The sequence below is a fragment of the Haliaeetus leucocephalus genome, unplaced genomic scaffold (assembly GCF_000737465.1).
Source record: "Haliaeetus leucocephalus isolate CR32 unplaced genomic scaffold, Haliaeetus_leucocephalus-4.0 Scaffold206, whole genome shotgun sequence".
NCBI lineage: Eukaryota > Metazoa > Chordata > Aves > Accipitriformes > Accipitridae > Haliaeetus > Haliaeetus leucocephalus.
Window position 1 is genome coordinate 206,050 of NW_010972642.1, and position 25,723 is coordinate 231,772.

General features: G+C 37.0%; 1 protein-coding gene across 1 annotated transcript in view; it reads left to right on the forward strand.

Annotated features, from left to right (window-relative positions):
* The window catches only part of ETNK1 (ethanolamine kinase 1), a 26,590-nt gene extending 867 nt beyond the window's left edge, over positions 1-25,723 (forward strand). The window contains exons 2-8 of the mRNA XM_010566091.1: positions 9,377-9,636; positions 10,455-10,595; positions 12,165-12,307; positions 18,887-18,970; positions 20,641-20,801; positions 23,275-23,348; positions 25,100-25,723. Of these exons, the coding sequence (XP_010564393.1) occupies positions 9,377-9,636; positions 10,455-10,595; positions 12,165-12,307; positions 18,887-18,970; positions 20,641-20,801; positions 23,275-23,348; positions 25,100-25,172 (936 nt within the window). The 3' untranslated portion in view covers positions 25,173-25,723. The remainder of the gene's footprint in view (positions 1-9,376; positions 9,637-10,454; positions 10,596-12,164; positions 12,308-18,886; positions 18,971-20,640; positions 20,802-23,274; positions 23,349-25,099) is intronic.

Consider the following 25,723-nt stretch of genomic DNA (forward strand, 5'->3'; position numbering starts at 1 on the left):
CGCTGCCGTGGCGCGGAGGGGGGCGGCCGCTGAGGTAACGGCCGCCGAGGCAGCGGGCGCGGGGCTGGGGCGCTCCCCTGGGCGCCATCGGTGAGGGAGCCCTTGGCGGGCTCTCCTCCCCACGCCGACGCGTGTAGTGAATAAATACACGCCTTGGATTCGCTAGGGGGTTCGGTTTGGGGCCGACGGTATCCCGGTGAGTATCAGCCCCGTTAACGTGAAGCTTGCTTGCGTCCCTCCGTCTTGACGGTATGCAGGAGTATCGCCGCTCGGTCTCTAGTATTCTCTAGGTGAGCGATCATTCATATTTATGACGAGTCATCTGCCTGAGGATTGGCTGCTGTTGTGCTTCTAGAATATACTTAACCTGGCCCCATACGAGCCTTCAGTCGATTTACCTGGCTAAAGTAGCAGTTCAGTTACAGTCTGTGTTGAGCGTTTTATTATATGCTCTTAAACTGTGTTATTCAGCAGTTATTAATATGCGGAAGTGTCTTATTCTAGTGAAGTTCCTCTGAAGAGAGCTGCTGGAAGTAACGTGTATAGAAAAACTGAGCACACTGAGGTAATAGCACATGAATTGGCTGAAATTCCCTGAAGTTTCTTGATAAGAAAAGAAACTTGATGCATGCCAGTCCAGTTAGTATGAAAATAAAGCTAATGAGGTTTTTCCAGGTAGTTTCTTTTGGGGGCTGTAGCCACAAGTTGAGTACAGTCCCAACATCTTGAGGTGCAATGAAGACAGCTTTACAACATGTAATAGTAAACAGAGTTGTTGGAGTTCATAGAATCATAGAATATCTTGAGTTGGAAGGGACCTGTAAGGATCATGAGTCCAACTCCCTGCTCCTTGCAGGACTACCTCATGTTAGACATGTTTTTGTTCTTTCAGCTCTCTGATGAGGGTACTTCTCGACAGAATATTTTTCTTTCTTTCATACAGGAATGCTAATAAACAAAACCAAAACATTTTCTTATTAAGGAGGGATGACTCTAACCTTTTGGGAAAGTTGTAGTAGGCTTAAGGAAAAAAAGAAAAAGCTGCTTACTTCCTCTGTCATCCTCTTCAGAAAAAGCAATTAATAGAATAAAAACCGTGGGTACCATTGGTGTGGAACAGGGACTCCTCTGACTGGTCATACAATAGTAAAGTAATAGACTACTGTCTGTGGTTAGAAGTTTATGTCTAAAAATTGTCTTGAGTTTTGTTTCGACCAAGTTACTTTAAGACCAAAACTTTTCAGCTCACTTTTTTCCTTTTGAACAGCAGAAGAACATCCTGTTCATGAAGCTTACCAGTGGCCTTTTATTTTTAACTCTTCAGTCTGTGTTTAAACTGCTGTGTGTGCCTAACAAGCAAGAATGCATGTGGTTTGAAACTAGTAGTATTACCACCATTGCTGCTGCAATCTTACACATGCATCACATATGGTAAGATGCTGAAGTGAAAGATGTCTGATTTTGTTAAGAGGATGGAGTGAACAGAAGGTCTGCCTTGGAGTCCCCTCATTAGAGGGGCATATATTTAGGAGGGAGATGAAAATGAGAATCATGTATTGCATGGAAAATATGCTTGCCTTGCCTAATCTGAGACAGCAGCATCATAGCAAAGTAGACAAAGAACATTGATAGGTGGAATGAGCTACTACTTCCTCTGTTGAACTCTGTTCTTAGCTGCCTTTGCTTTTAGTACTTCTTGGGTCAACACAATTAGTAAGAAGTTGAAGAGTCTGGAGCTTGACTTTAAAAAGTTAATTAACTTCTCTGGCAAAAATTTAGTTGTTTGTCAAATTGTTTAGTCAGGTAAACAATTTTGAAACAGTGTAGCTAGAAAATTTTAATGCATAATCCTCACTTTCTCTAAGATTTATAAGTACCTAAATTAATGAATATATTTTAACATTTTTATATTTTTTGCATCATAGCATAGAACATAAGTGTAGGATAGAGGATGAAAATAATTTAAATCTTCAGTGCTTAAATTATTCTTTTATTGCATTATTTGTCAAAGTCTATAGAATCCATAAGCATTGCCAATTATTTGCTGAATCACAAGCAGCTCTGCTGTAATGTATCTCCTCTATCAAGTCATACATGAATATTATCACTACAGAACAGTACAAATATTGAAGTCCTTTTACATTGGTAAGGAGAAACAAAATTTTCCTGTCTAAACACTGATCTTCATGTACATACTTTGTGCAGTTGTCATCTGTGGATATACTAGGAGCTGTATAGAACTGGGTGTTATATTTTCTAACTCTTAAATTCTTGAGGCTTGCTTTTTCTGCTTTACAGTAATACAAAGCAATGTCATTAAAACAAATCTGTGCTTTTTTGCAGTAGTCGCTTTTCATTCTGTAACAGCTGATTTCAGTAATGAAATTGTAGAGTAGTTCAGTTGGAAGGGATCTCTGGAGGCCTCTCTTCCAACCTCCTGCTGAAAAGCTCACTGCATGCTAAATTCAGAAATTGGCTGTGGTGAACATGAGAAACAGTTTTGTGGTTTTTTTTATTTCATAAACAAAAATGCTCTTTGAGTTCAAATAGAATCTTGGACTCCTTTTCCATTAGCTTTTTTTTTTTGATTTATCTGTTACTGTTTTCATCAGTATCACAAAATCTGTAAAAAGATCTAAAACAATTTACCACTTTAAAAGTCTTAACTAGTTACCTGATATTGACTGTTTTCAGGTAGGAGAATATTCTTCAGAAAAAAGATGAAAAATATGTAATTTCTCTTTGGGGTTTTTCTTCTGATATAAAAGTCATGCATTTAGATCAGAACCAGTCCTTGCAATGGGTGACATATCTGTAGCATTTAATAGTAGGCTACTGAATGTAATTTAAAATGGTATTTATACTGAGAATATGGAGGATGTGAAACTTCAGTTAAGGCCTTAAGACAACCGCCCCCCCCCCCCCCCAACCAAAACAGAATCCCCAAAAGAAAAAAACCCCACACATCATGACCCCCCCCCAACCACCCCTGAATTCTTACTTGAAACTGCAGGGTTCGTGGTTTGGTAGCCAAAAAAAAATGTTTAAGTGATAGTATATAGCATAGGTAGTTGTGGTATTGCTTTCTCCATGCTGCTGTCATGGCAGTGCACCCCAAAAGTTCAGTAGAACACTGCTAGTTCAGCTTATGGCCAAACTTATCATAGAATGGTGCCGTTGACTTACTGGCTCTTTGCTAGCCTTGGTACTTTAACACCAAATGGTCTTGTTCCTTGTCATCTGACCACCAAAATTGTGTAGACAATGGCTTTCACCTGCTGAATGTAATGATCTAAATGATATGGCTCCAGAGCCTGGAGACCTTTGAATTATGTTTCTCGTAAGCCCTGCTGAATATATGAGATTTTACCCAAGGCCTGCATTTTCCAGTAGTTGTACTTTGTCCTTTTATGAATAGCTACAGAAAGAAGAGATGGAGAAATAACTAACCTTGTTTCAAGAAGTTAAATTCTTGAGATGGATACTTGTAGATGTGCCTGTGTAGACTGTACTTTTCCAGAAAGAATGGAAGTTTTATCTTAAATACAAACTTGAAGTTTTGTGAGCATTAAAGCATGTATTAAAAGTCTGTTCCTTTCTGGAGATCTTAATATGCAGTCTGCGGTTCAGCAGCAGAATTGGGGGAATACCTGCTTATTTATGTTGAAACTTCACATCACCATTTTGTTTCTACAGCAGTACAATACTGCGCTTTATATTTCTCCTCTTATGGATGTAATAACAGTCTAGAAGGAAAAAATCTGTTTGGTTTTACATCTTTTTTGTGAATAAGTGCTTTCTACTTTGCCCTGTGATGCTTTATTTCTGCCTGTTCATGCTTGTTACATGTGATAATAATTTCGTTCTCATTCTTTTGAACACCTGGAACAATCTGGTGGTTTTGAACACCAGATAAACAATCCTGGTTTTACCTGAACTGGATGAGATGTAAGCTTTTCTTGAGCCATCTGCTTATGAGATGGGAACATACCCATCACATGCCCTTTTCAGGAATCCAATAACCTGATTGTTGCTGATAAGAGTGCTTTTAGGGTAAAGTCTGCCTCAAAGATGCTTCATGTCTCGGTTGAGTTTTCTCTGGTCTTCCTGGACTCACTTGGCTTTGTTTCTACCATGGGCTGCTTTTGGAGACTGCATTTGAGTAACTCAAACTTATTTGTAGCTTTCTGACCTTCACTCTGCATTTCAGTAAACAGTTTCTATTTGTTCCCAAGAGCTACAAAGCCTTGACTTCAAGCTAGATCTCTGACTGGATTGTGGGCTAGTATAAATACCGTTTCTAGAAACGTTTTCAGAATTAGTTTTAGCTTTGCATCACCTCACCTGAAAGTACTTACTGCAATGTGGTAAGTACATATCACAATAATTAAATTTTTGCAGATTACAAGGGTACCGGAATTTTGCTGCTGGATTTTTTTGGTGTGTGTTGCATTGTGTTCTTGACTTCTATTGGTGCTCTCTGTATTTTTTATTTGTTTCCAGAATTTTCTACCTGGTATTCATAACATTCTGTAGATTCTGCCATCATCTTCCACATGGCCTTGAGTTTACTGATTATTTTATCCATGTCATCAGAGTCCATTCTCCGTTCATGCTGCTCAGCTGATGCTTTTGTTATAGAACTCCTGTTTTGCTCTGCTGCATCTCAAGTTATGTTTCAGGCAAGGCATTCTAAGCTGATTCTGTAAATGCTGCAGTAAAGGCATTCTGAATAAAAGAATAACGTGAGTATTACATTCTTTTACTGGTAGAAAACATTAGATGTTTTCTCACAATGGAATATGGAAATTGTCTACTCTGAATAATGTTATTAGAACAGTAAGCAAACCCTTCTGCCTTTTTAAGAAGCAATAACTAAAATGCTCCTGGGTGTAAACAATTACTTAGAGCAGCATGTTACAAATAGATGCTAATAAGAAGTAGAGCTCCTAAATTATCAGTTGAGGGAGTCCAATTTCCTTGTTGTAGATTTCTTTTTATTAACACTAATGAGACTTGTTTTAAGGGGATAATAGACCTGTGCGGCATGACAGAAGCTGTACAGTGCCAAAAGTTTCTTGTTTAACAGCACAAGGAAGTCAAATTCTTACTGTTTCTTTGCATCAGCGCTACTTAATGACTATTTTCTTGTAGTATGACTATTTCTGATGGCCTTAGAGCTTTGTCTTTTTCTAGTACAATTTTGTATGGAGGGAAAGGCAAGCTTCATTAGAGGATCGTTTTATAAGAAGTAGAGAACGGTAGCACAAGTTCCAGTGATTTGAAATAGTGCTGTTGTATGTTGGGAATTACTGCCCATTTTGTTTGCTGCCTTTGCTATTCGATGAAGGCAATAGACTTCTTTCTCTTCAGAGGGGGTAGTGAATTTTATACTGGTTTTGATCCATCTTAGTTCAGCAGAACTTTCACTTTTCTTTTGGCCCTGCAATGACAGGATAAGAGCTTTTTCTAATGCTACATTTCAGAAGTTTTCATTTAAGTATTGCAGACAAGATACTTAATCAACATCTCAACACAAAACAATTCCGCAAAGTGCTCTTTACACTTTTTAATGAGTTAATTCTGGTTTTATGCTAAAATGTATGAGAATCAATACTTCTACATTGATTTGCCATATTAGAGTGTTGTGTCCTGTTCTTGGCTCCCCAGTATAAGATACAGGCTCACTGGAGCAAGTCCAGCAAAGGGCCATGAAGATGACTGAGGGACTAGAGCATCTTTCATATGAGGAGAGGCTCGGACTGTTTGGCCTGGAAAAAAGAGGGCTTGCAGGGATCTTATATATATAAATACCTGATGGGAGGGAATGAAGAAGAGGGAGCTAGACTCTTCTCAGTGCCCAGTGACAGACAAGGCAATGAATGCAAAATAAAACATGTGAAATTTTGTCTGAACACAGGAAAAGCTTTTTTTTGTTTATTTGTTTTTTTGTTACTGTGAAGGTGGTCAAACACTGGAACAGGTTGCCCAGACAGATTGTAGAGTCTCCAGAATTCCTGGAGATCTCACTGGACACAGTCCTGGGCAACTGGCTCTGGTTGGCCCTTCTTGAGCAGGGAGGTTGAACTGGATGATGATAGGAGGTCCCTTCTGATCAAAATAGTTTTGTGGCACTACACTTACAAGGGGGAAGGTTATGAATGGATATGTTATAATATAAACATGTAATTTGTGATTTACAAGCCATACTTGAAATGCATTTAAGTACTGCCTGTTCAAACTAGGTAATGCTGCTCCAGCACATTATCCTTCTCTTGAATATGGTATGTGCATTGTTGCAACAGTATTCTTGTGTCCACAGAGAAAACAGTGTTAGAGTACAGTTGTATTCTTTTTAATGTGAAAACCAGTATCTGTGGTGCTAAATGGTATAGTTTTCTTAGTTGCGCTGATTAACTTTATAACATTTAGTTGCTATGAACACTGTTTAAGGCAAGAGTCTTCATTACTTGTCTCCTTTTCTGGGTTATTAAAATAATAGCTAGTAATAAAATGTGTCCGTAAATTGTGAAGTCTTAATTTTGAGTCGGTCAAGGAGGCTTTGTAAGCAGGTTTATTTGAATTTATGGTTACCCTGTGTGGATGAAAGGTATATGATTTGCTGAATCTACTTCTACAAGATTGAGTATTCATAACTGTTTAAGAAAATGGAATACCTTCATATTCTCTGCTACTCAGGAACTTGAGCTATTTCTTGTTATTTGTGATGACAACTAAAACTTTCCCAGTCCTTTTCTGCAGGAGTTTGTTCACCGCATTACATAGGTTTGCTGAGGAAGGCAAGGCATAATAGCTAAAACACGGCATCTTCCACTGTGAAAGCCCTGTGTCTTCCTAAATGGGGAGACTTGAGCCATCTTCAGATTTTTTTCTTTAGGAATTAAAAAAATTGCTCCTAATGCTTGATTTCTCTAAACCCCTGAGATTTGGAAATAAGCTGTCACTTGCGTTTGAATGATACCACTTTACTTTTCAAAATAAAGGCTACCGCTTGGAGGGGGAGGATGTCGAGGTTTCTGAATTCTGTTTTGCTTTATTTAAAAAAAAAAAAAGCAAAAAAACCCCCCACAAAACAAACAAACCAAAAAATGTAAAACCCACAACAAAAAAAACCAACCCAAACTGTCCAAGGTTTTAAGGAATGATATTGCCTGTAGAGAAGTTTCTCGTTGACATGTATTTTTAATACAAGTATCTTTTCATTAAATATTAAGGTTTAGTATGAGATCTGAAAAGCAACAGACCACTCTATTTGTCAGTATTTTTGTTCTGGGCTTGACTTAGGACTTGAGGGAGGGAGAAGATGTGGGAGGATGTGTGAGTGGACATTAGTAAATGAGTTCATGCTGTTGTCACTGAACACTTAGTATTGTAATTCTGATAAATAGATTTCATTCTTCAGCTGATTTTCTGACTTCTATTACAATTAGGAATTAAAAAAATCTATCCAGGGTCTTCAGGTTACCTTTAAATAAAAGATGCTTGCAGCTTCAAGAACCTGCATAGTTTGAAAAAGTTCTCGTAAATGTGATCAGACCGTACCTCCATTTGTCTTGTGTGTATGGTGGTAGAGTTAACTAAATGAGAATTAATGGTGAAAGCACTTCCTAAAGAAAGGTGTTAAGTTAAACTTGCAGGATGTCCTCCCAAGGGAAAATTGTGTATGTCTAACTGTGTATGTTAACCAACTTGAAGCTACTTCTTGCTGCTCACTTTTCTGTTTTAGTGCAAGGTCCTGAAAGGAGGCTTTGTTCTTTGTGGGAGGGATTATGCTTTTTTAATTAAGTTTTAATTAGGGGTTTGGGGGCAACAGAATGGGAGAAGAGGCATGACTGTAAAGAGCAAGAAAAAAAAATACTTGAATATAAATTATAGTTGCTGTGAGAACCTTGACTTTAAATTGTTTACTACTTATGTTTAAGACTGCAGGAGACTGTTCAGTAGTTACAAAAACATCGATGCTCTTGCTTGTGATGTTGCTTGTCACCTGAAAATGTTAATGGCTTGTCCTTCAGTCACCTACCTAGCAGATTTAATATGGGTAGTGCTTATCTAGCAAGTTCTTAAACATTCAGTGTGAGTTGACAGCGTGGAGAGTTTGAAAGTGCCAAACGTCTGTTTTCTGAGCTGTAAAACTGTCCTGGATTGTACAAGGAGATTAAGAACTGCTGTGTTACTCTTGCAGGCATTGAGTGGGATTTCAAATGCTTGACTACATGCAACTGGGTACATGCAGCCCAGTAACTTAGGATCTAGTCTGCTTGTCAGGTAGCATCTGCAGGAGTTCAGCCTGTATAATGACTATTTTAGGCATCATCATCAAATGTGAAAGGAAAAGCAGTGGTTAAGGAGTGGGTTTTTTTTGGTCCACCCCCATCCTTTCCATAGCTGGGAACTTGTAGTATCCATACCTCCATCATTATTTGAAAGGCAGTGAGTAGATTGTCATTAGATGTAAACATAATGCTTAAAGTAATGCTCTTACTTTTGTAGACAATTACTTGCTTCATCTTCAGTATGTTCAGGCATCAGTGACTAGACCGGTCAAAGTCTAGTAAATGGGAAGGCTTTAAAAATTACATTTATATACAACTTAATGATAAGGACTTAAAATGCTTTTTTTAATCTTTTAAATGGCAAGTACCAGTTATGAAGTAAAACGAGAGGATAGTGGGTCTTGTCAGAAGCTTTTAAATTTGGAATGGTACTTGAGGCTGAAGGCTAGGGTCTTGAATCTTAAGTACTGTCTCAAATTTGCAGAGGAGCCAGAGCAGCTGTAGGAATTGTTTTCAATCAGTAAAACCTGAAGGCTAGTGGGAAGATGATAACCACTGAACTTGAACTGTTTCTGACCTGAATTTTGCTTTTTAAAAGGAGTAGTCTAGAACTTCAGGAGTATCTTTTACTGGTTGTGCAGTGATCAGGAAATATTGAAATTCTGAAGTGCATCAAAATTGTTTTTGTTTTCATGCTACCTGTATTCATGACTGTTTCTATACCTGTTTAGGATTGCTGCCTTGTTGGGGCTTTGATTTCAGCCATTTTAATCTATCAGTTTCAGAGTGGTTATGTGGAAACTCATTGTACAATATTGAGCTCTCAGTTATTGCCTCTTACATGTAGTATTTCTGTAATTCACTATAGCATGTTTTCACATTTTCCTCTTTTTTTTATGTTACTGGTAAAAAATCCTTGCAATTTTCTTAATGATTTTCCTATACCTTAAAGATTTATTTTGTTAATGCTTAATCTAGTAAGCATTTGTGTTTCGTGAACTAAAGAATAACCCCACATTCTTTTCCTGCATGTTGAAAATGTGGATCTGAGTTGCTTACACATTATTTTTACTTTTCAGCTGTTCACCGATGGAATCACCAATAAATTAATTGGCTGCTACGTGGGTGACATAACAGATGATGTTGTTCTAGTTAGGATCTATGGAAATAAGACCGAGCTTTTAGTAGATCGAGATGAGGAAGTGAAGAGTTTCCGTGTGTTGCAGGCCCATGGCTGTGCACCTCAACTATACTGTACTTTCAATAATGGCCTGTGCTACGAGTTCATGCAGGGAGAAGCACTGGATCCAGAGCATGTATGCAATCCAGATATTTTCAGGTAAGGTTTTTAAAATTATTATTTCATTATTCAAGTTCTGTGATGCATTTATAGTATTCTGTCAGGCCCAAAGGATCTCAAGCTTAGTTTATGAGGAGGCAGAAAAGAAATATTTATAAGCCTGCACTAAATTGATGTTCACACTCTTGACAGCATACTGTCCTCTATCTTAGTTATCATGGTATTCCAGTGCTGAACAAATGATCCTTGCTGCCTTCCCAGAAGACTGCTTAGATAGAGGTCTGCTTATTGTGATTATTTAACACTTGCATGTTACCATTAGGGAGATCATTTAACAAAGTGGAGTTGTAAGGGGCTGGACTTGATTAAAACAAGTACTCCTAGCTCTGTTTCTAATACATTCCTTTTGTGAATAGGTTCAAGATAGTCTTCCACTGAGACATAATTTTAGAAACTATTAGCAGTGAACGGAAGGTACTGATGTTTTAATATTTTAGTTTTTCATGTACGTAGTGAAATGCATTTGCCTAACAATGGCAGCTAATATGAGTCAACTCTTCTAAAGATAAGCAAGTTGAAGAGACTGTAAATACAGGTGAAGTATGCATGCTGTAACTGAACTCCAATCCCTCCTGCCTCCCCTCCCTCAAGTAGTGCTGTTAATGACCTTTTGAGTCTTGAAAGATGCTACCCTATAGCTGTGCTGCTCTTGTTTAAACCCTCTTTGGATTCCTTTGCTGCATTTTTTACAATTTTTCTGTTAAATATGTTGTAGTTGTCTTTTTGCTAGGGAAAATACAATAAAGACTTGTCAGATATACATTCAATATAACATTAATTTAAACTATTTTTTTTAGACTCATTGCCAGACAGCTTGCTAAAATCCATACTATTCATGCACACAATGGATGGATCCCTAAATCTAATCTGTGGCTGAAGATGGGGAAATACTTCTCTCTTATACCCACAGAATTTGCAGATGAGGAAGTAAATAAAAGGTAGGTATTTGAATATGTGCTTGCCTGACTTCCCATTCTTTCTGGTTGAGGAGTAGAAGAATATTTAAAAAAACAGGTTTGTGTTACCACATAATGTTAAGTTTGTAAAATTTTGAGTTTTGTCATACTCTTGTATACTGAAGTAGCTGTATATATGTCAAATATGATAAGGAGAGTTTTTAAATTCATTTGGTATATTGTGTATGTGTACATATAGCTCTTGGTTTGACTGGACACTTAAATAATGTTAAAGAATCAAGGTCAAGTCATGTACTTCAGGTAGTTGTCTCAACAATTTTTAAGAGAACCATCAGTCTCAAACTGAGATCTATGTTCTAGGGTGAATACTAGAAGTATGTTTCCTGGGGTTGCAAGAGTACTGCTTGTTGTTCATTCTAACCTGCATGTCTTATCTGTCTTGTATTTGTTCAGTTTATAAATTTGTCTAAAATTGGGTGATGTAAAAGTAAAGTTAATGAAAGGCTGTTTTGGGTGATAGGATGAACTCCCAAAGTGTTTTCCAGAGGAGGAAAAGGTATCCACACAGTCATTCTAGACCTGTGCTATCATGAAGTATGAATAATGGTGTCACCTGGGTTTAAGGGTTTAATTAATTTTTGGTTTTTTTGCATCCCAGTATAGCTCTTGAGTTATAAGTCAAACCATGGTTCTTAGGAGCTTAACAAAATAAGGAAGTATTTCAAAAGGTTCTAGTGTCAGTCGCTGGAAGATTGGGATGAGAGGAACGGCAAAACTAGGAGCAATATTTAACCTAAATAAAATTTCTGTGCTCTAATCTAAATGTAATCATTGTCTTGAGTTGAAGACAGTGTTTCTTGGGGAGTGAAGATCAAACTTTAAGCTAAAACTGTAATTAGGCACTGTTTGTGCAATATCATCAAACTACATACTGCTCAGGAAGCAGATTCCAGCTTAAATTCTTTGTGGAACTTCTTTGAAATCACTGATGCCAGCTGCCCTTCTTGCTGCATTGTAATTAAAGAATGCTCTAGCAAAGTTTGATTTTTTTTTTTTTTTCTTTTTCTTTTCGACAACAAAAAATTCTTAGGAAAACTGAGAACTTGAATAGTTAATTGAAAATCTAGAAGATAAAATGGCTACTTAAGCATATTTACTGTGACTGGAAGTAAAGATGAATGTCTCATTTCCTCTGTATAGATACATATAGTACTTGTTACTTACTGTTGTGTATCCTTGAAGGATGTAACATGAGCAAAAAGTGAATTAAATTCATGCTATAACCCTTTTAATCTTTACTCCTTTAAAAATGTGCAGGAGTGTATGCAAGTTCTACTCCTGATTTTTGGACTACTGTTATGTTTACAGCACAGATAATCTTCAGAAATTTTTTTGGGGGGGGAGGACAGGGAAATAATTGTCATAATTTGACTGCTGTTGTGCCAGGAGAAAGAGTGCCCTGGTTTGGGAGAAGGTCTATTGAATTATTTGCAAGAAGAATGTAGAGGAAAACAAGTAATTCATTACAAATGCTTGGTATGGTACACACAGTACCAAATATTAACTCTCAAATGTCTTATACCTGAAAAGGTTTTTACGTGACATTCCAAGTCCTCAAGTTCTTCAGGAAGAGATGGCCTGGATGAAGGAAAGACTGTCAAATTTAGGATCACCAGTGGTACTTTGTCACAATGACCTGTTGTGTAAAAATATTATTTACAACAAGAAACGAGGTAGGTATTGAACTAAACAGTAAGTAGTGAGTGGCTTTATGCTGTAATTGCATTTGCTACGTCAGTGGTGTCATTTTACTGACTTGTTGAAGTGAACTCAGTTTGAGCTTTTAAGACCCAATGTAATGGTAGTGATATCTGTAGAAATACTAAGTTGTTTAATTAGCTAATTCTCATCTGTATGTTAATGTACAGAGGAAGAATGTTGGTGTTAATTGCTTTTCTTTAATGAATTAATGAATTTGTTAATCCCTAGTCTGCCTGTATGGCTAGGCTTCAAAGTATGTAGTTCATGTTAATTCTATTCCAGTTGTATAAATCTTTTATGAAGAAAAAAATAATCATACAAGCATAGAAAATAACCTGAAGACATTATCTCCTATACATGTATTGTTTTGTTTTGTGATTGGGGGAATACATTTTCATAATGAAGTGTCTTGGTGCTACTTAATGCTACATTCAGTGACTCTGTTTTCTGCATGAGGTACATAGGCATCTTAAAGATTTCTTTTGTAAATACATAGTTTATTTAAACAGTTGTAGGCAGTACATGTTTTAGTAAAGATTAATTACTTTTTGTTTTGATTATAATACATTTAACTCATAATTCATGTTATTAAAGAAAGCCTTGGATTAAAATTTATAAAGCTTCTGTATATACCTGCAGTTTCTTGTATTTCTGTTTTTAGTGGTTTGAGGTTCGGTTACTAAATGAATCAATTAAACAGGATATTAAAACAAAAAAGGCAAACTTCTGACACTAAAGTGGCCATTGTGCAGTAAAAATGCACAACTTTCTTCCCATCTCAAATAATCTGAGCTCAGCTGAGTGCAACAAATTCATCAGATCAGATCAATATTTTCTTTTGAAAGTGAGGATGATACATTCCTTTTAGTAGCTTCATATTTGTTAGTGATAGTTTGATGATGAGACAGTTGGTATGTAAGCCAAAAGTGTGTGAAGTAAATGACTGTGGAACTGAAGTCGCCTCCATCAGTCATCATTGGTCTTTGACCTCTTAAGCTTATGTGCCTCAGGTTCTAAAAAACTAACAGAAACATGGTGGAGTTGGTTCTAGTATGAAAACTGGCTGTGTATGTATAACCAATTTTTGCATCAGATATGCACTGAATGCATGTGAATTGAGAAAATAAAGTCTTTCGGTGGCTTGTATACAAATTTTTCTCTGAGTAATACCACTTTTGCAGGGAATTGCTAGTACTTCTAGTTACATAGGTATATATATACACATATGTATTGTATACCTGTACAATGCTATTAATGTAAATTTTAAATTCTAAGAATTCAGTACCAAACTCCATTGGTTTTACTTCGTTTCAATGATGGGTTATAGTTCTGCTTAAAAAGAGGAGGGAGGGGAAAGCATGGAAGGTATGCAAACAAAAAAATCAGCTTGTGGTCTTGCATGCATTGGAGTTGTGATATTGTAGTATGAAAAATAAATCTTTTTTTACTGTGTGGGTTTTTTCAGTGCTGACACTACCTTGAATTTTAGCATTCCAGAACAGACCCATTGAGGTAAAAGTAATTTTTATAGTCACTTTTCATAGTAGAACCATGCTGCCAAAAAAACGAAGGAATGCCTTTAAAAGGTTCACTATCATGATCAATAGGCTTGAGGTTCCTACTTTTAAAATAAATGCTATATGCTTTTCTTTTTGTAAACAGAATGGAGTAAAAACAATGCCAGCAGTGCATCACTTAGGAGCAATCAATCCTACAATAATGAGTGTGTGAGTGCTTAGTGTTTGGGGACAGGGTGGGGAGGAGGGAGGTATGTAAAGTACTTTGGCTTCAAGCTAGCTGTAAACAGCTGGGGGGGGGAAATAGAGACTTGGAAATATGAAATAAATGTGCAACATTTAAACATAAGTTTAATATGTGTACTGTGTTGTAAAACTTCTGCAAACTGGGTACAGCAGGTACCATTTTCATAGTAACCAAACCTCAATGCCATCTGTAGAAAGAATATTTGTCATTTGAAAGTTGTTTCTTATAGTGTACTTTCTACAGAGCAAAAAAAAAAAATCAATCTGTTAGTACAATCCTAAGATGAGGAACATGATTTTAGAAGTGGAAGATCAGCTTTAACTGTAAATAAACATGTATTGCTGGAATTCTGTTTAGCAGAGCAAAAGCTTTTATTGGTATACAAAAAATTTTGCAAGGGCACAAAATAGAATCTTTAAAGGTTCATTAGGAATGGCAACAAACCGTATGAAGGTAGTTAACAGCTATGGTGATGCTATACTCGTACTAAGTTTAGTCTTCCATCTAGAAAGGCTTCCGTGTAACAAAGACCTTGGTGACCCTAAACTGGAATTAAAAGCGAGAGAATTGGTCTTATAGATTAACTACTTTTTTTCTTTTCAGTAAAGTTTGTGCAAAGTTGGTATTGTTTATCTGGCTTCTCAGAAACTGGCACAAACAAAACAACTCATTGGTTTTAGCAATACTGTATTTGTTGTTTATGAATGCTTAATTTGCACATTTACTAGGCGGGGGGTGTGTGTGTGTATGTGTTTAACCTACAGACTATCAACATGTACTAGGACTCCTATCCAATGCAGTTAGAACGATTATGGCTTGTCCCAGTGCTTTGCTTTAGACTTGTCCTCTGCCTTGAATTTGTGTTTTCAGACTTGGAAGAGAAATCATAGTTGTGCCACATACTGCTTTTAAGAAGAATTGGTCTCATGTCCTTAAATTTTATTTATGAGACTGGAATAGCATATTGAGTGCTAGCTTCATTTAATGGAGTTTCACTCATCTGACCTAAATTTGCTCACGCTGTGGCTGAGAGAACTCTCTCTTGCTGTTTTGTTAATGTCCGTTTTCAGTCACTCAGGATATGAAAATCTGCAAGTGTTACTTTACATAACTTATAATTATCGGTCATCTACTACTTGAAGGATATAAGTGGGAGCTGCATGTTGCTTTTAATTACAATTTGAACATCAAGATAGTCAAAATATGCTTGATGCTTGGTACTGCTTATTTATAGACCTTGTGTTCTGATGCTCTTAGTTTTCTGTGGTTTTTTTTTTTTCCAGCGTGACCTGGGAGTTTCAAAAAATACCTGATGTTTTAAGAGTATTCAAATACTTGCTATTCAGTAAGACCAAGTATCAGTATTCTTTTGTTTGTATCTATATGTGCTCTTTTTGAATGTATTAAAACCACCTGCCAGGAAGTTAAGTGTGTAGGTAGATGGCTAGTTTTGTTCTGTTTATTCCGTCTGCCTACCCAATGTTTTCTATGATCTTTGGTAGGAGTCTGTGGGTGCTCAGTGCTTCTGAAGACTGAGGTATGTTTAAGGCTTCTGGTTTTGATATAAAAACCTATTTTGTTTTGCAAAGCTATATTGGGTACTTGCAGCTAAAATTATTCTTTAGGTATATGACCCATTTGCGAATTTTCAAGTATGTTTGTAGCATAGATCATTGTCTTTACTAAAGCTGTCTTCTAGGGCCTCAGTGGCTTACCTGATGAGCAGGATGGGACAGAACTCAGGATACGTCGTTCTGCTGTGGTAAATACAGCTAGGACTTGCACCTTGAAAGGGCTTACCTTATTAAACCATTAAAAGTGAAGAGCAGCTAGAAAGAGAGGTGTCATCACACTCATACCTTTCAGTTCCCGGAGGAGATCTAGCAGATGCTTTATTGACTACTACTTGATCTATTTAAAAAAAAAAAAAAAATTCTGATGTATGGAACACATGTATTCCATTTTGTATCTTTTTATGGTTTTCGTAGATGACATTGCATATTGCCTACGCTAGGAGATCCCTGGAAGAAGGGAATGTATTTCAACTTGAAATAGTCACTACTCTTGATGTCTCTGTTCCTGTTGATAATAGTAGCTTCTCCAGAGAGATGATAGAGCTTAGTTTTAAATCATGTCTTGCTTCAATAAAATACAAATGTGCTTAGCCTAGTGTCTCTTGTTGTCTGCCTGCTCCCAGTGATATCGGTGGGATGTACCAATTCTTTGTACTTATTAGAAACCTCAAAACAAAAGCTCGCTGCTTAATTACTAATGTAAGCCGTATCTTCTAGAAGTGGCTTTCCTGTACAAACTGCAGTAAGTCTTAAGAGTAACTTCTAATAGTATAGATATTTAAACGATTAATGCAAAGTTTCTTCTGCTTTTTCTAAAACACGGTAGCTGGGACATGTATGTGTTACACATTTGTGAAGTGGCAAACTTAAAGTTTTTGCTTTCTTTCAGTTTCACGGAAAGAACTCTGCATCTTTATTTTGAGCCTTCATGCAAAAATTAAATTTAAGGTTGAGTTCCACAGTAGCATGAGCCTGAAAGATATCAGTAAAAATGCCAGACTTTCTCACTTTGAACTTTTGTCTTATCAAATGTCAGTTTACCAAATTTTCTTCATCTGCTACAGATTATGTATGCCATTGTTGCTGGCTTCTGGTGCCATGCACTGTGCTATTGTGCGCTGACTGAAGGTTTATCGTATCACTTGTTCACATGCATTTCCCCATAGTAGAGTGCCTAGTAACAGCCTCATCCATATCTTGTTAATTGTATGTAATATTACTTATATCTGGAAGCAAGTTTTAAATGTTAGCTGTACTTAAAAATGCATAACAGCACATAGGTATGTTCAAGATGAAATTTGCACATGAAAAATTTTAAGTATTTCTTATGTTATTTTGCAAGCAGACTTTTACCTGCTGTGTTTGTATTTCATGTGAGGGAGGAAGAAAAAAACCACACCTAAGTACAAGCATTATTAAATCTTTGGGGGTGCGGGGGCATTCAGATCAGTTGTGTAGCAGAATATTAACCAGGGTTGGGCTGTGCATTTTGACTGGCTTGTAACTTACAGGTGTCTCCTTTTAAAAAGTGGTGCTAAAGAAGCAGTGGGAAGTACAAATGTATGAATCTGCCAGTCAAGCAGTGGCAAAAGTTAATGTGTGACAATATTATAAGATCTTGGCTGCAGCTGCTGTAAAATTTCTTGTCCCTTCAGAGTTCTAGAGAACCTCAATTTTCGATTGCCAACAAGATTTTCCTGAGAGGAGCTTGCCACTTTTCAGGCCACTTTCATGTTGGTTTGTTAGAGCCTAAAAGGTTTAACCTCATAATCTTGGTAAGCAGTCCTTCCTTTCTGTGAAAGTAAGGGTATACTCTGACTTGGAGGATTGTGACTAAGTGATTTTGTTCACGTTGCGGGGTTTAACTTCCATTATAAGTGTTTAGACAAGAAGATTTTTCCATCTGGAAAACATCAATGTTAGTGTTTCAAATATGGTGAAGATGAACTGCATAGGAAGGAACACTTCTAACGATGTTGTTCTGTGGTAACTTGGTCAGGACATTTATCTGGCAAAACTATTGTATTTGATATGTGTGATGTTCATAATTCTTAAGGATGCAGTATATTAGACACAATCCTTAGTTTAGGAAGTACATAACATACTTTAACATTTTTTATTTACTTTTTTTTGATCTGGAGTTTTGGTAGTTAGCATTAGTATCTGTAAAATGTTTTAAGTCATGCTAAGAAGATTGATTGTTGTAATAGGAGTATGTTTTTATTGAGTTAATATGGAGCTAGTCTTCAAAAGAATGGGTATAGAGAGGGAGAAGAGTACAACTGTCAAAATTGCCCATTTCGGCATACCAGTGGGAAACGTAAGGTTTTACATTTTAATGTTCTAGGGCAAACAGCTCTTAAGTTAATCCATTGCTTCCTTTTCTGATGTTTTTAGTAATTTTGCTGGATTCCCTTAAAATACAAGAGCTCTAGTTATACCTAATCTATCTTGTTAATGTTTTGACTGATGTGGTGTAGACATTATTGAGCAGCTTCAATGCTGTATTACCTTGAGTGAAGCATTTTCCCTAGCTTCACTGTAGGTAAATGTAATTTAGAAACATTTTGGGGCTATATTTACTGCTTTATCAGTCATTGTTTACATAACACTACAGAGTTTCATAGTTTTGAGGACTTGGGGATTGTCTGATGATTTCTTGAGACTAGTTTAATCCAGCTAGAAAAAGCCACAATGAAGAAGTCTTGCTTTGTAAGTGTGGTTGGGGGAAGCAGTATCTATCAACATGTTAAAGGAAATATCAGCATGTTACAATGTGTCAGTCCACTGTGGTTGCACACTTGTGTGAGAATAAACAGGACTGTTTGGTTTTTTTAAGTCCGGGAAAAATGGATCTGCTATTTCTACATAAAATAAAGATCCTCTACTGTATTTCTGATTTTGAAGGTAAGGGATGCCCTCGTGTGGTAGAAGTTAAAATTGAAATTCTGCTATTCAGAGTTTAAAAATAGAGAATTGTAAGCTCTAAGTAATTATCTAAGAGCTTTCTTGAATAATTACTCAAGGGCATCTCGTATAATAAAAATCACAGCCTTACCCTGGAATGTCTGAGTGCACACAACTGGGCACAAGTAAGACAGGTGTGTGGTTTTGTTTTGTTTTCCCCCCAAAACTTCAAAGGACACCAAAGGATTAGGGCTGTGACTTCATTTGATATGGACTCTGATGTTGCTGCTGTTGTGTGTCTCATAGGTGATGTGCAGTTCATAGACTATGAGTACTCTGGATACAACTACCTGGCTTATGACATTGGGAATCACTTCAATGAATTTGCAGGTAAAAATTGGATTTCTGAGGTAAAGGTAAACTGGTTTTATGAAAAGCCTCATTCTTGCATATTCTCTTTGTGTATCTAGATACAGGTATATGGCTGTTTATCTGACGGTATCAAAATATGTTGATGTCTTATCTTGCAGGCCAGTTAATGCCCTTTTTTTGCAGCTCTGCTAACCCAGAAATGGGAACATCATGGCCTAAGTTTTTGTAGAGTTAAATAAATACAGAACTCACAGCTTTCACAGTATCCTTCTGTGAAATGACACAGCAGAGACAGCCCACTATAATTAAACACTGCGGATGTATCTTTTACAGTATAGGTGTATATTGAGAATATGCTGTGTGGTTCCACAGTTCCAAATGGCAGGCTTATGTGGGTTTTTTTGGTGGCTTTGAATGTGTGTGCTAAGTACTTGGCCTTGAGTCATGTCATAAAATGAGAGGTAAAGGGTAAGATATGGGAAAAAGGTGTTTGTAGAGTCATTCATTAACTAGTTCAAACTTTTTCAGTGAATGCCCATTCCATTTACCCTGTAAGACAGAAATAACCTTGAGTGTTTGCTGTGTTATTTCAGATGATGGGGTGACAGGAAAAACCTACACAATGATTAGTACGGACAGAAAGTGCAGTATGGTGAAATTAGGGGCCTTAATCTACCAGTCGTTGTTTCACAAATGGAATGTTAAGTCTAGATATCTTAAAAAAAAAAAATTCAGAGTGTATACTTGATAATTTGTGTACTTGGTAATTTAAGTATTTGGAAAGCAAGTTGAATTCTTTACAAAATGCCTTTGAGACCTTTTGATTTTTCATCTGGGACTTATCAGAGTTTGATGCCATCTTTAAAGAGCTAAGTACAGTAAGAAGACTTAAATGCACAAATACCTTTTTTTTTTCTTTTGCCTATGAAGGACAGTTGTGCTCTCACTCTGCTATTCTCTATCCATCCAGTAAAAATCTGATATTCTTTTTAAAGCTAAATTTGAGTAGATCTGACACAGGAAAGAGTTTAGGTGCTGGGGGGTTGCACAGTTCATAAAATAAGACTTAAGGAGAATTCCCAAGTCCTCTGGTAATGATAGGTAGTGGGAGTGAACTGTGTTTGGGACTCCTGACAGACTCCTTACGGCCTGTGACTAAGCATCCTCCAGCATAGGAAGAAAAATGCGGCAAAAAGAGTGGTTATGGAGATAAGACTTCTAATTCTACTAATACCCTGTGGAGGAGAGAAATAGACTGCTAGTAAATTTTTCTCATATTTGAGCTTAGTTGGTGACGATGTATATGCATCTGGATTCAGCTTTGGATATTGTTGCATAGAAGTCCCTTTTCCTATGAAATGTGTAATATTTGATATGTTTGGGAGGGCTTTTGTTTCATAATGCAAATACTTTTTCTTGAGGCTTCTCTCAAAGAACATGTATGTGGCTGAAAACATATATAGCATAAAACTCTCTGCTACGTTGAAAGCTCTGATTTGTGTGAGAGACATTCTTGCCAACATGTAACTGATAAAGTCAGGTCAAAATAAAAACACTGATATTAATTAGTCCACATCAGTTTGTGCATGTGTGTTGAGGGTGGGGAGGAGGGAAGTAGTCCAGTAATGTGATTCTAATGGTCTTTTTAGACACCAGAAGGTTCTAATAGGTATTTTTTCTTTTTCTAGGAGTAAATGAGGTAGACTACAGCCTTTATCCTAACAGAAAATTACAGGAACAATGGCTGAGATCTTACCTTGAGGCCTACAAAGAATATAAAGGATTTGGCACAGAAGTCAGTGAAAAAGAAGTTGAAGTTCTATATGTCCAAGTCAATCAGTTTGCACTGGTAAATAACAAACACTTGATTAGAATATATTAAAATGCTAAAGAGAAGCCTGCTACTCTATGGACAAATCTAATTGCCAGTTTCTTATTCTGAGCGCTGTGGAATGTAAGAAGATACTTCTTTAACCTGGCCTATGGAAGCTTTCTGCTATGTTGTGTGTTAAAAATTCTCTGTAGAATATTCCTAGTGAAAGAGGCAGTGAGCATTCAGCAAACAAGGAGATGAGCTTTTAGTGAGTATTTCTATTGGCTGCTTATTGGTCTGGCATGTTTTTGAGTTGGCTAGAGCTTATGGTAGGTCTGTGCTATTGTAATGGTAAGGCAGAAGAGCAAGGTAGTGCTTCATGAAGACCTATAAATCTTATGACTTAAAAAGCCTTTTTAAAATAAGATGTTAAAATTTTGTTAGAGTGAAACTAGGATACTTCAGGTTTTTTTAAGAATTGTTTTTAACAGGTAATTGGGTCACTCTAGAGTCTTTCAGTACTACCTTAACTCTTTCCTTGCCTGCAGTGTCTTGGCAAGCAGCAAGTTGCTTTTAGATTTGGGTTTGGTTGGCTTAGTGGTTTAAATGGTAGTGAAGTGCACATGTTAGTCTCATGTGGTTCCCCAGAAGTTCTGCCTTTCTGTAGAGTGTGAGGACTGGCTGTGTTACTCTGCTCCCTGCTCCTCCTGTATCTCATGTGTTACAAGCTGTCTTCTATTTGTCAGTTTGTCTTTTGCAGACTTTGGATGTAAAAGCTTCATTCCCTTGTTCTTTCCCTTTGAAAGGATGGAGTGTGTTCAATTTTGATCTGTGTTTGGTGCCTTGTCCTTCATGGAAAAAAAACCCACATCAAGTGTAATTCATGGAGGTAGAATAAGTCAAATAGGTGTGGCATTGAGTCTTTGAATGTCCCAATTATGTATGCTGTTAGAAGCAGTTTGAAGATGTCATCATCTTTTTTCCAAACTCAATCTCTGTGGGATTTCGGAAGATACTTTATACGTTCACATTATTTTTGTTACATTTTCCAACTAGTGCTGATCTTGTTTTGCCTAGAGGATGTGACAGGAATTGCTACAGCAAAAGTGCCTTTACCCAATAGCTAGGTAACTTTTGTTTTGCTTTCTCCTGAAGAATAGCATGCCAAACTATTCATAGGCAGACTAAGGCTAAAAAGCCAGTGGCCTTATTTCAGTCCTCTTTCTAACTAATTCAAGCACACCTACAGTTCACATTCCAGGAAGACAATTATTAAACAAGCCCTTAAAAATACTAGCTTGCTTGTTCTTACTCTTTTAAAAACTTATTATCGACTGTTACTGTTAAATTCAGCTGTCCCATTCATTTAGGAAAGATCTGCAATTAAGTAGGCTGGTGGTCTGTTTTAAAATACATAGCATTTTTTTGTCAGTTTAAACTATGGTCATGCTAATGTTTAAGAGGATAGAGTTCCTGGAGAACAGCTCAAGACTTGACTATAGACCACACATGATGCATAAATACTGCCAAACACTCTTGTGTCAGTTAATGTGGGAAGCTTTGTTAAGAGAAAATACAAACTAAACTTATTGGATGCTGGTGTAAAATGCCAAACTGCTTGCTATCAGGTGAAGTTATTTAAACTGCAGGTACAAGAAAGATTCACGTGTATGTACAATAGTTGCCATTTTAAGGTGTTCTCAGGCATGTGTGCGTGCGTGTGTCTTCTACGCTTTTGGTAAAGTGTTACATGCAAGTTTCGGGAAGCAATTTAGGTAATTACTGTAAGCAGTTATTTACTGAACAGAAGTCTGAAGTATATCACTTGTAACCTGGGTAGTCCAGAAAGGTCTTACACAAGGAGAGTATCAAGCTCATGGCCATTACATGTTATTTGTTCATTTGAAGTATACTAGCAATCATATCATTAATGTAATCCATAGTTTCAATCTGAAACTGAACATGTGCTTCCAGACTACTTATCTGGACTCAGAAGTAAGTTTGGAACAGATGAGAAATTTGTGTAAATGCTGATGAATTAGAGATTCTCTTATATAGCTACAGATCATATCTCTTTGTCCAAGTCAGTAGTGAAAGTGAGTTGTAGTTATAATGGCCTAAGGGTTGTAATCAAAGATTCAAAAGGAATTTTGTATTTGCACTAGAGTTGAATATGTTTAGAATAACAAACTTAGGTAGCATCAGTAGACATGAGATAGTCTTATTTATGTGCATTTTTTAACATGGTGTATATGGTTGTACAACAGTCTACTTAATAGATGGCCTATTTCATAAATGCAACATTATTTTTCTTCCAAGTGACACATGGAGAGTCAGGATTTACTCTTCTAACTGCCAGTAATTAATTCTATAATACTTGTTTATGAGTCTTTTTGGTAAAGAGATATCAAATAACTTTACAAAAAGATTGGGGTTTGAGAGTTCTCTTGTAGGTAACTTTCTGTCTTGATGCAAGAATATGTTTACATGTTAAATATTTTTCTTTCAGGCTTCCCACTTCTTTTGGGGACTGTGGGCTCTAATTCAAGCTAAATATTCCACCATTGACTTCGATTTTCTAGGGTAAGTGTGCTTCCTACATATAATACTTGAGGCTGGAAAGGACCTGTGGGGCCATCTAGTCCAGCACCCCAGCTATCAGAAACTATGAGGTCTGAGCAACAGACCTGATCTATGTGATCATACTATAACTCTTAAAAATTAAGAAAAAACAAGACAGTAAAAGTTGTCTGTCTGTGCTTTTTGTTGCTAAAAGTTCTCTATATTGGTATGTGCCCCTGGGCTAAAACACGTGGCATAACAAGGCAAGGAACATAACTAAAGGAGTAAATGTTTTGGGGCATTGAGTGTGGGGTTTGTTTTTTTGTTGGAGAGACAAAGGCATAAATGCCAAGTTGGTCAGTATGGTGTACTATCTGTCAGATGCAAGACCTACATTTCCAACTCAAGTGTTGCAGTTTAACCCCAGCCAGTGACTAAGCACCATGCAGCTGCTTACTCACTCCCCCCACACCCAGTGGGATGGGGGAGAGAATCGGGGGGGGGGGGAAAGGTAAAACTCATGGGTTGAGATAAGAACAGTTTAACAGAACAGAAAGGAAGAAACCAGTAATGCTAACAACAGGATTGGAATATACAAGTGATGCACAATGCAATTGCTCACCACCTTCTGACCAATGCCCAGTTACTCCTGAGCAGTGATTCCCCCCAGCCCCACTCCGCCCAGTTTATATACTAGACATGATGTTACATGGCCTTTGGCCAGTTTGGGTCAGCTGCCCTGACTGTGTCCCCTCACGACTTCTTGTGCCCCTCCAGCCTTCTTGCTGGCTGGGCATGAGAAGCTGAAAAATCCTTGACTTTAGTCTAAACATTACTTAGCAACAACTGAAAACATCAGTGTTATCAACATTCTTCTCATACTGAACCCAAAACATAGCACTATACCAGCTACTAGGAAGACAATTAACTCTATCCCAGCCAAAACCAGGACAAAGAGTCAGGAATCAGGGCTGTTTTGTACAAAGGGGCTTGTTTACTATTTGTTGCATGGAGTGTTGATCTTGGAAATTCCTAATTTTTTTTTAAAGAGTCTTTGTAAAGCTAATGAATGTTAAGTTCTGTTTCCTGAGATGCTGGCCAATGGTGTATATGTACGTCTTTGGCATTTTTTTAAATGGTCTTTCATGGTGACAAGCAGAGGAATTCATCTTTCTATTGGGGACTGGGCAAGGTGATAAAGTTAATAATTTCATTTGGTAAAAGATCACACTTTAGAATTTTTTGCAGAGACTAAGCCAGTTTACTAGGCTTAGTTGTGTTATTTTTGTAAATGAGACAAATACGAATTTCTTCTTGCATCTAATTATTCTCAAGTAGAAGTACTTGTTAGTAACCACTAGATGGCACAAAAACCCCAAGTTAAAGCACAGGTGGTAGAACCTGAAAACTTGTCAGTTTTGAATAAAATGTCATTCTTGCAATGATCAAGATAGGATTTCTCTGGAATTGTAGCTGTCTGTTGTTGGACACTCTGTTAAGAACTATTAAACACAAAAACACCACCTTTGATAATTCCAGAACAGCATCTGTTTTGCAAACTGTAGCAAGCTGGGAGTGGGGTGGTGGTGCTGAGGAAGTACCATAATATGGTTGCTCTGTTCTTAATTTCTTCCTTTGGCAGCTGCTAAAGGTCAATGTTGGAAACAGTGTACTGGGGTAGGTGGACTTTTGACTAGTCCCACCTAGCGTGGCTGGTTTTGTGTAAGGAGTTATCTGCTCTTAACTTCAAATCTCTCTCTTCCTTTGAATAGGTATGCAATTGTTCGGTTTAACCAGTATTTCAAAATGAAGCTGGAGGTCATGACACTAACTCTTCCTGAGTAATGAAGAGGAAGAAACTTACCAAGTGGATAGACAACGCCTGAATCTTTTCTGAGAACAGATACTGGAAAAAAGCTAAATATTTGTTGAAGTTCTGTAATGCTCACTTGGTGGTTCTTGCTTTATAAATAATGCCTCTAAACAGTCCTTCAATGTTAAATTTAATATAAAGATCATACGTACTGCTGTTGATATAAAACGGATTAGAAACTTGCTAAATCTATAAAAAGTTGTAGAAATGGCAATTTAATCCTTCTCTGTAATTTAACATATGTTGTATGTGAATTATTTATTACAAGTTTAACATGATTCCATTGCTGCTTTCATCATTTTTGTAAAAGTTGGGTGCAGACAGTGAAGTTGTTCCAAAGGATTTGTTTAAACAACTTATTTTATTGCAGTTGCATTAACTTATATTAAAGAAAACATGGTCAGAGAATATTAATGTTTTAGATGTATACAAGCAAAATGAGTGATAATAGACTTGAGAGATCACCGCTGTGGTGTAACCAGGGAAAAAGATTAAGACGATCTTTATTTTTTTCCCTCTTTTT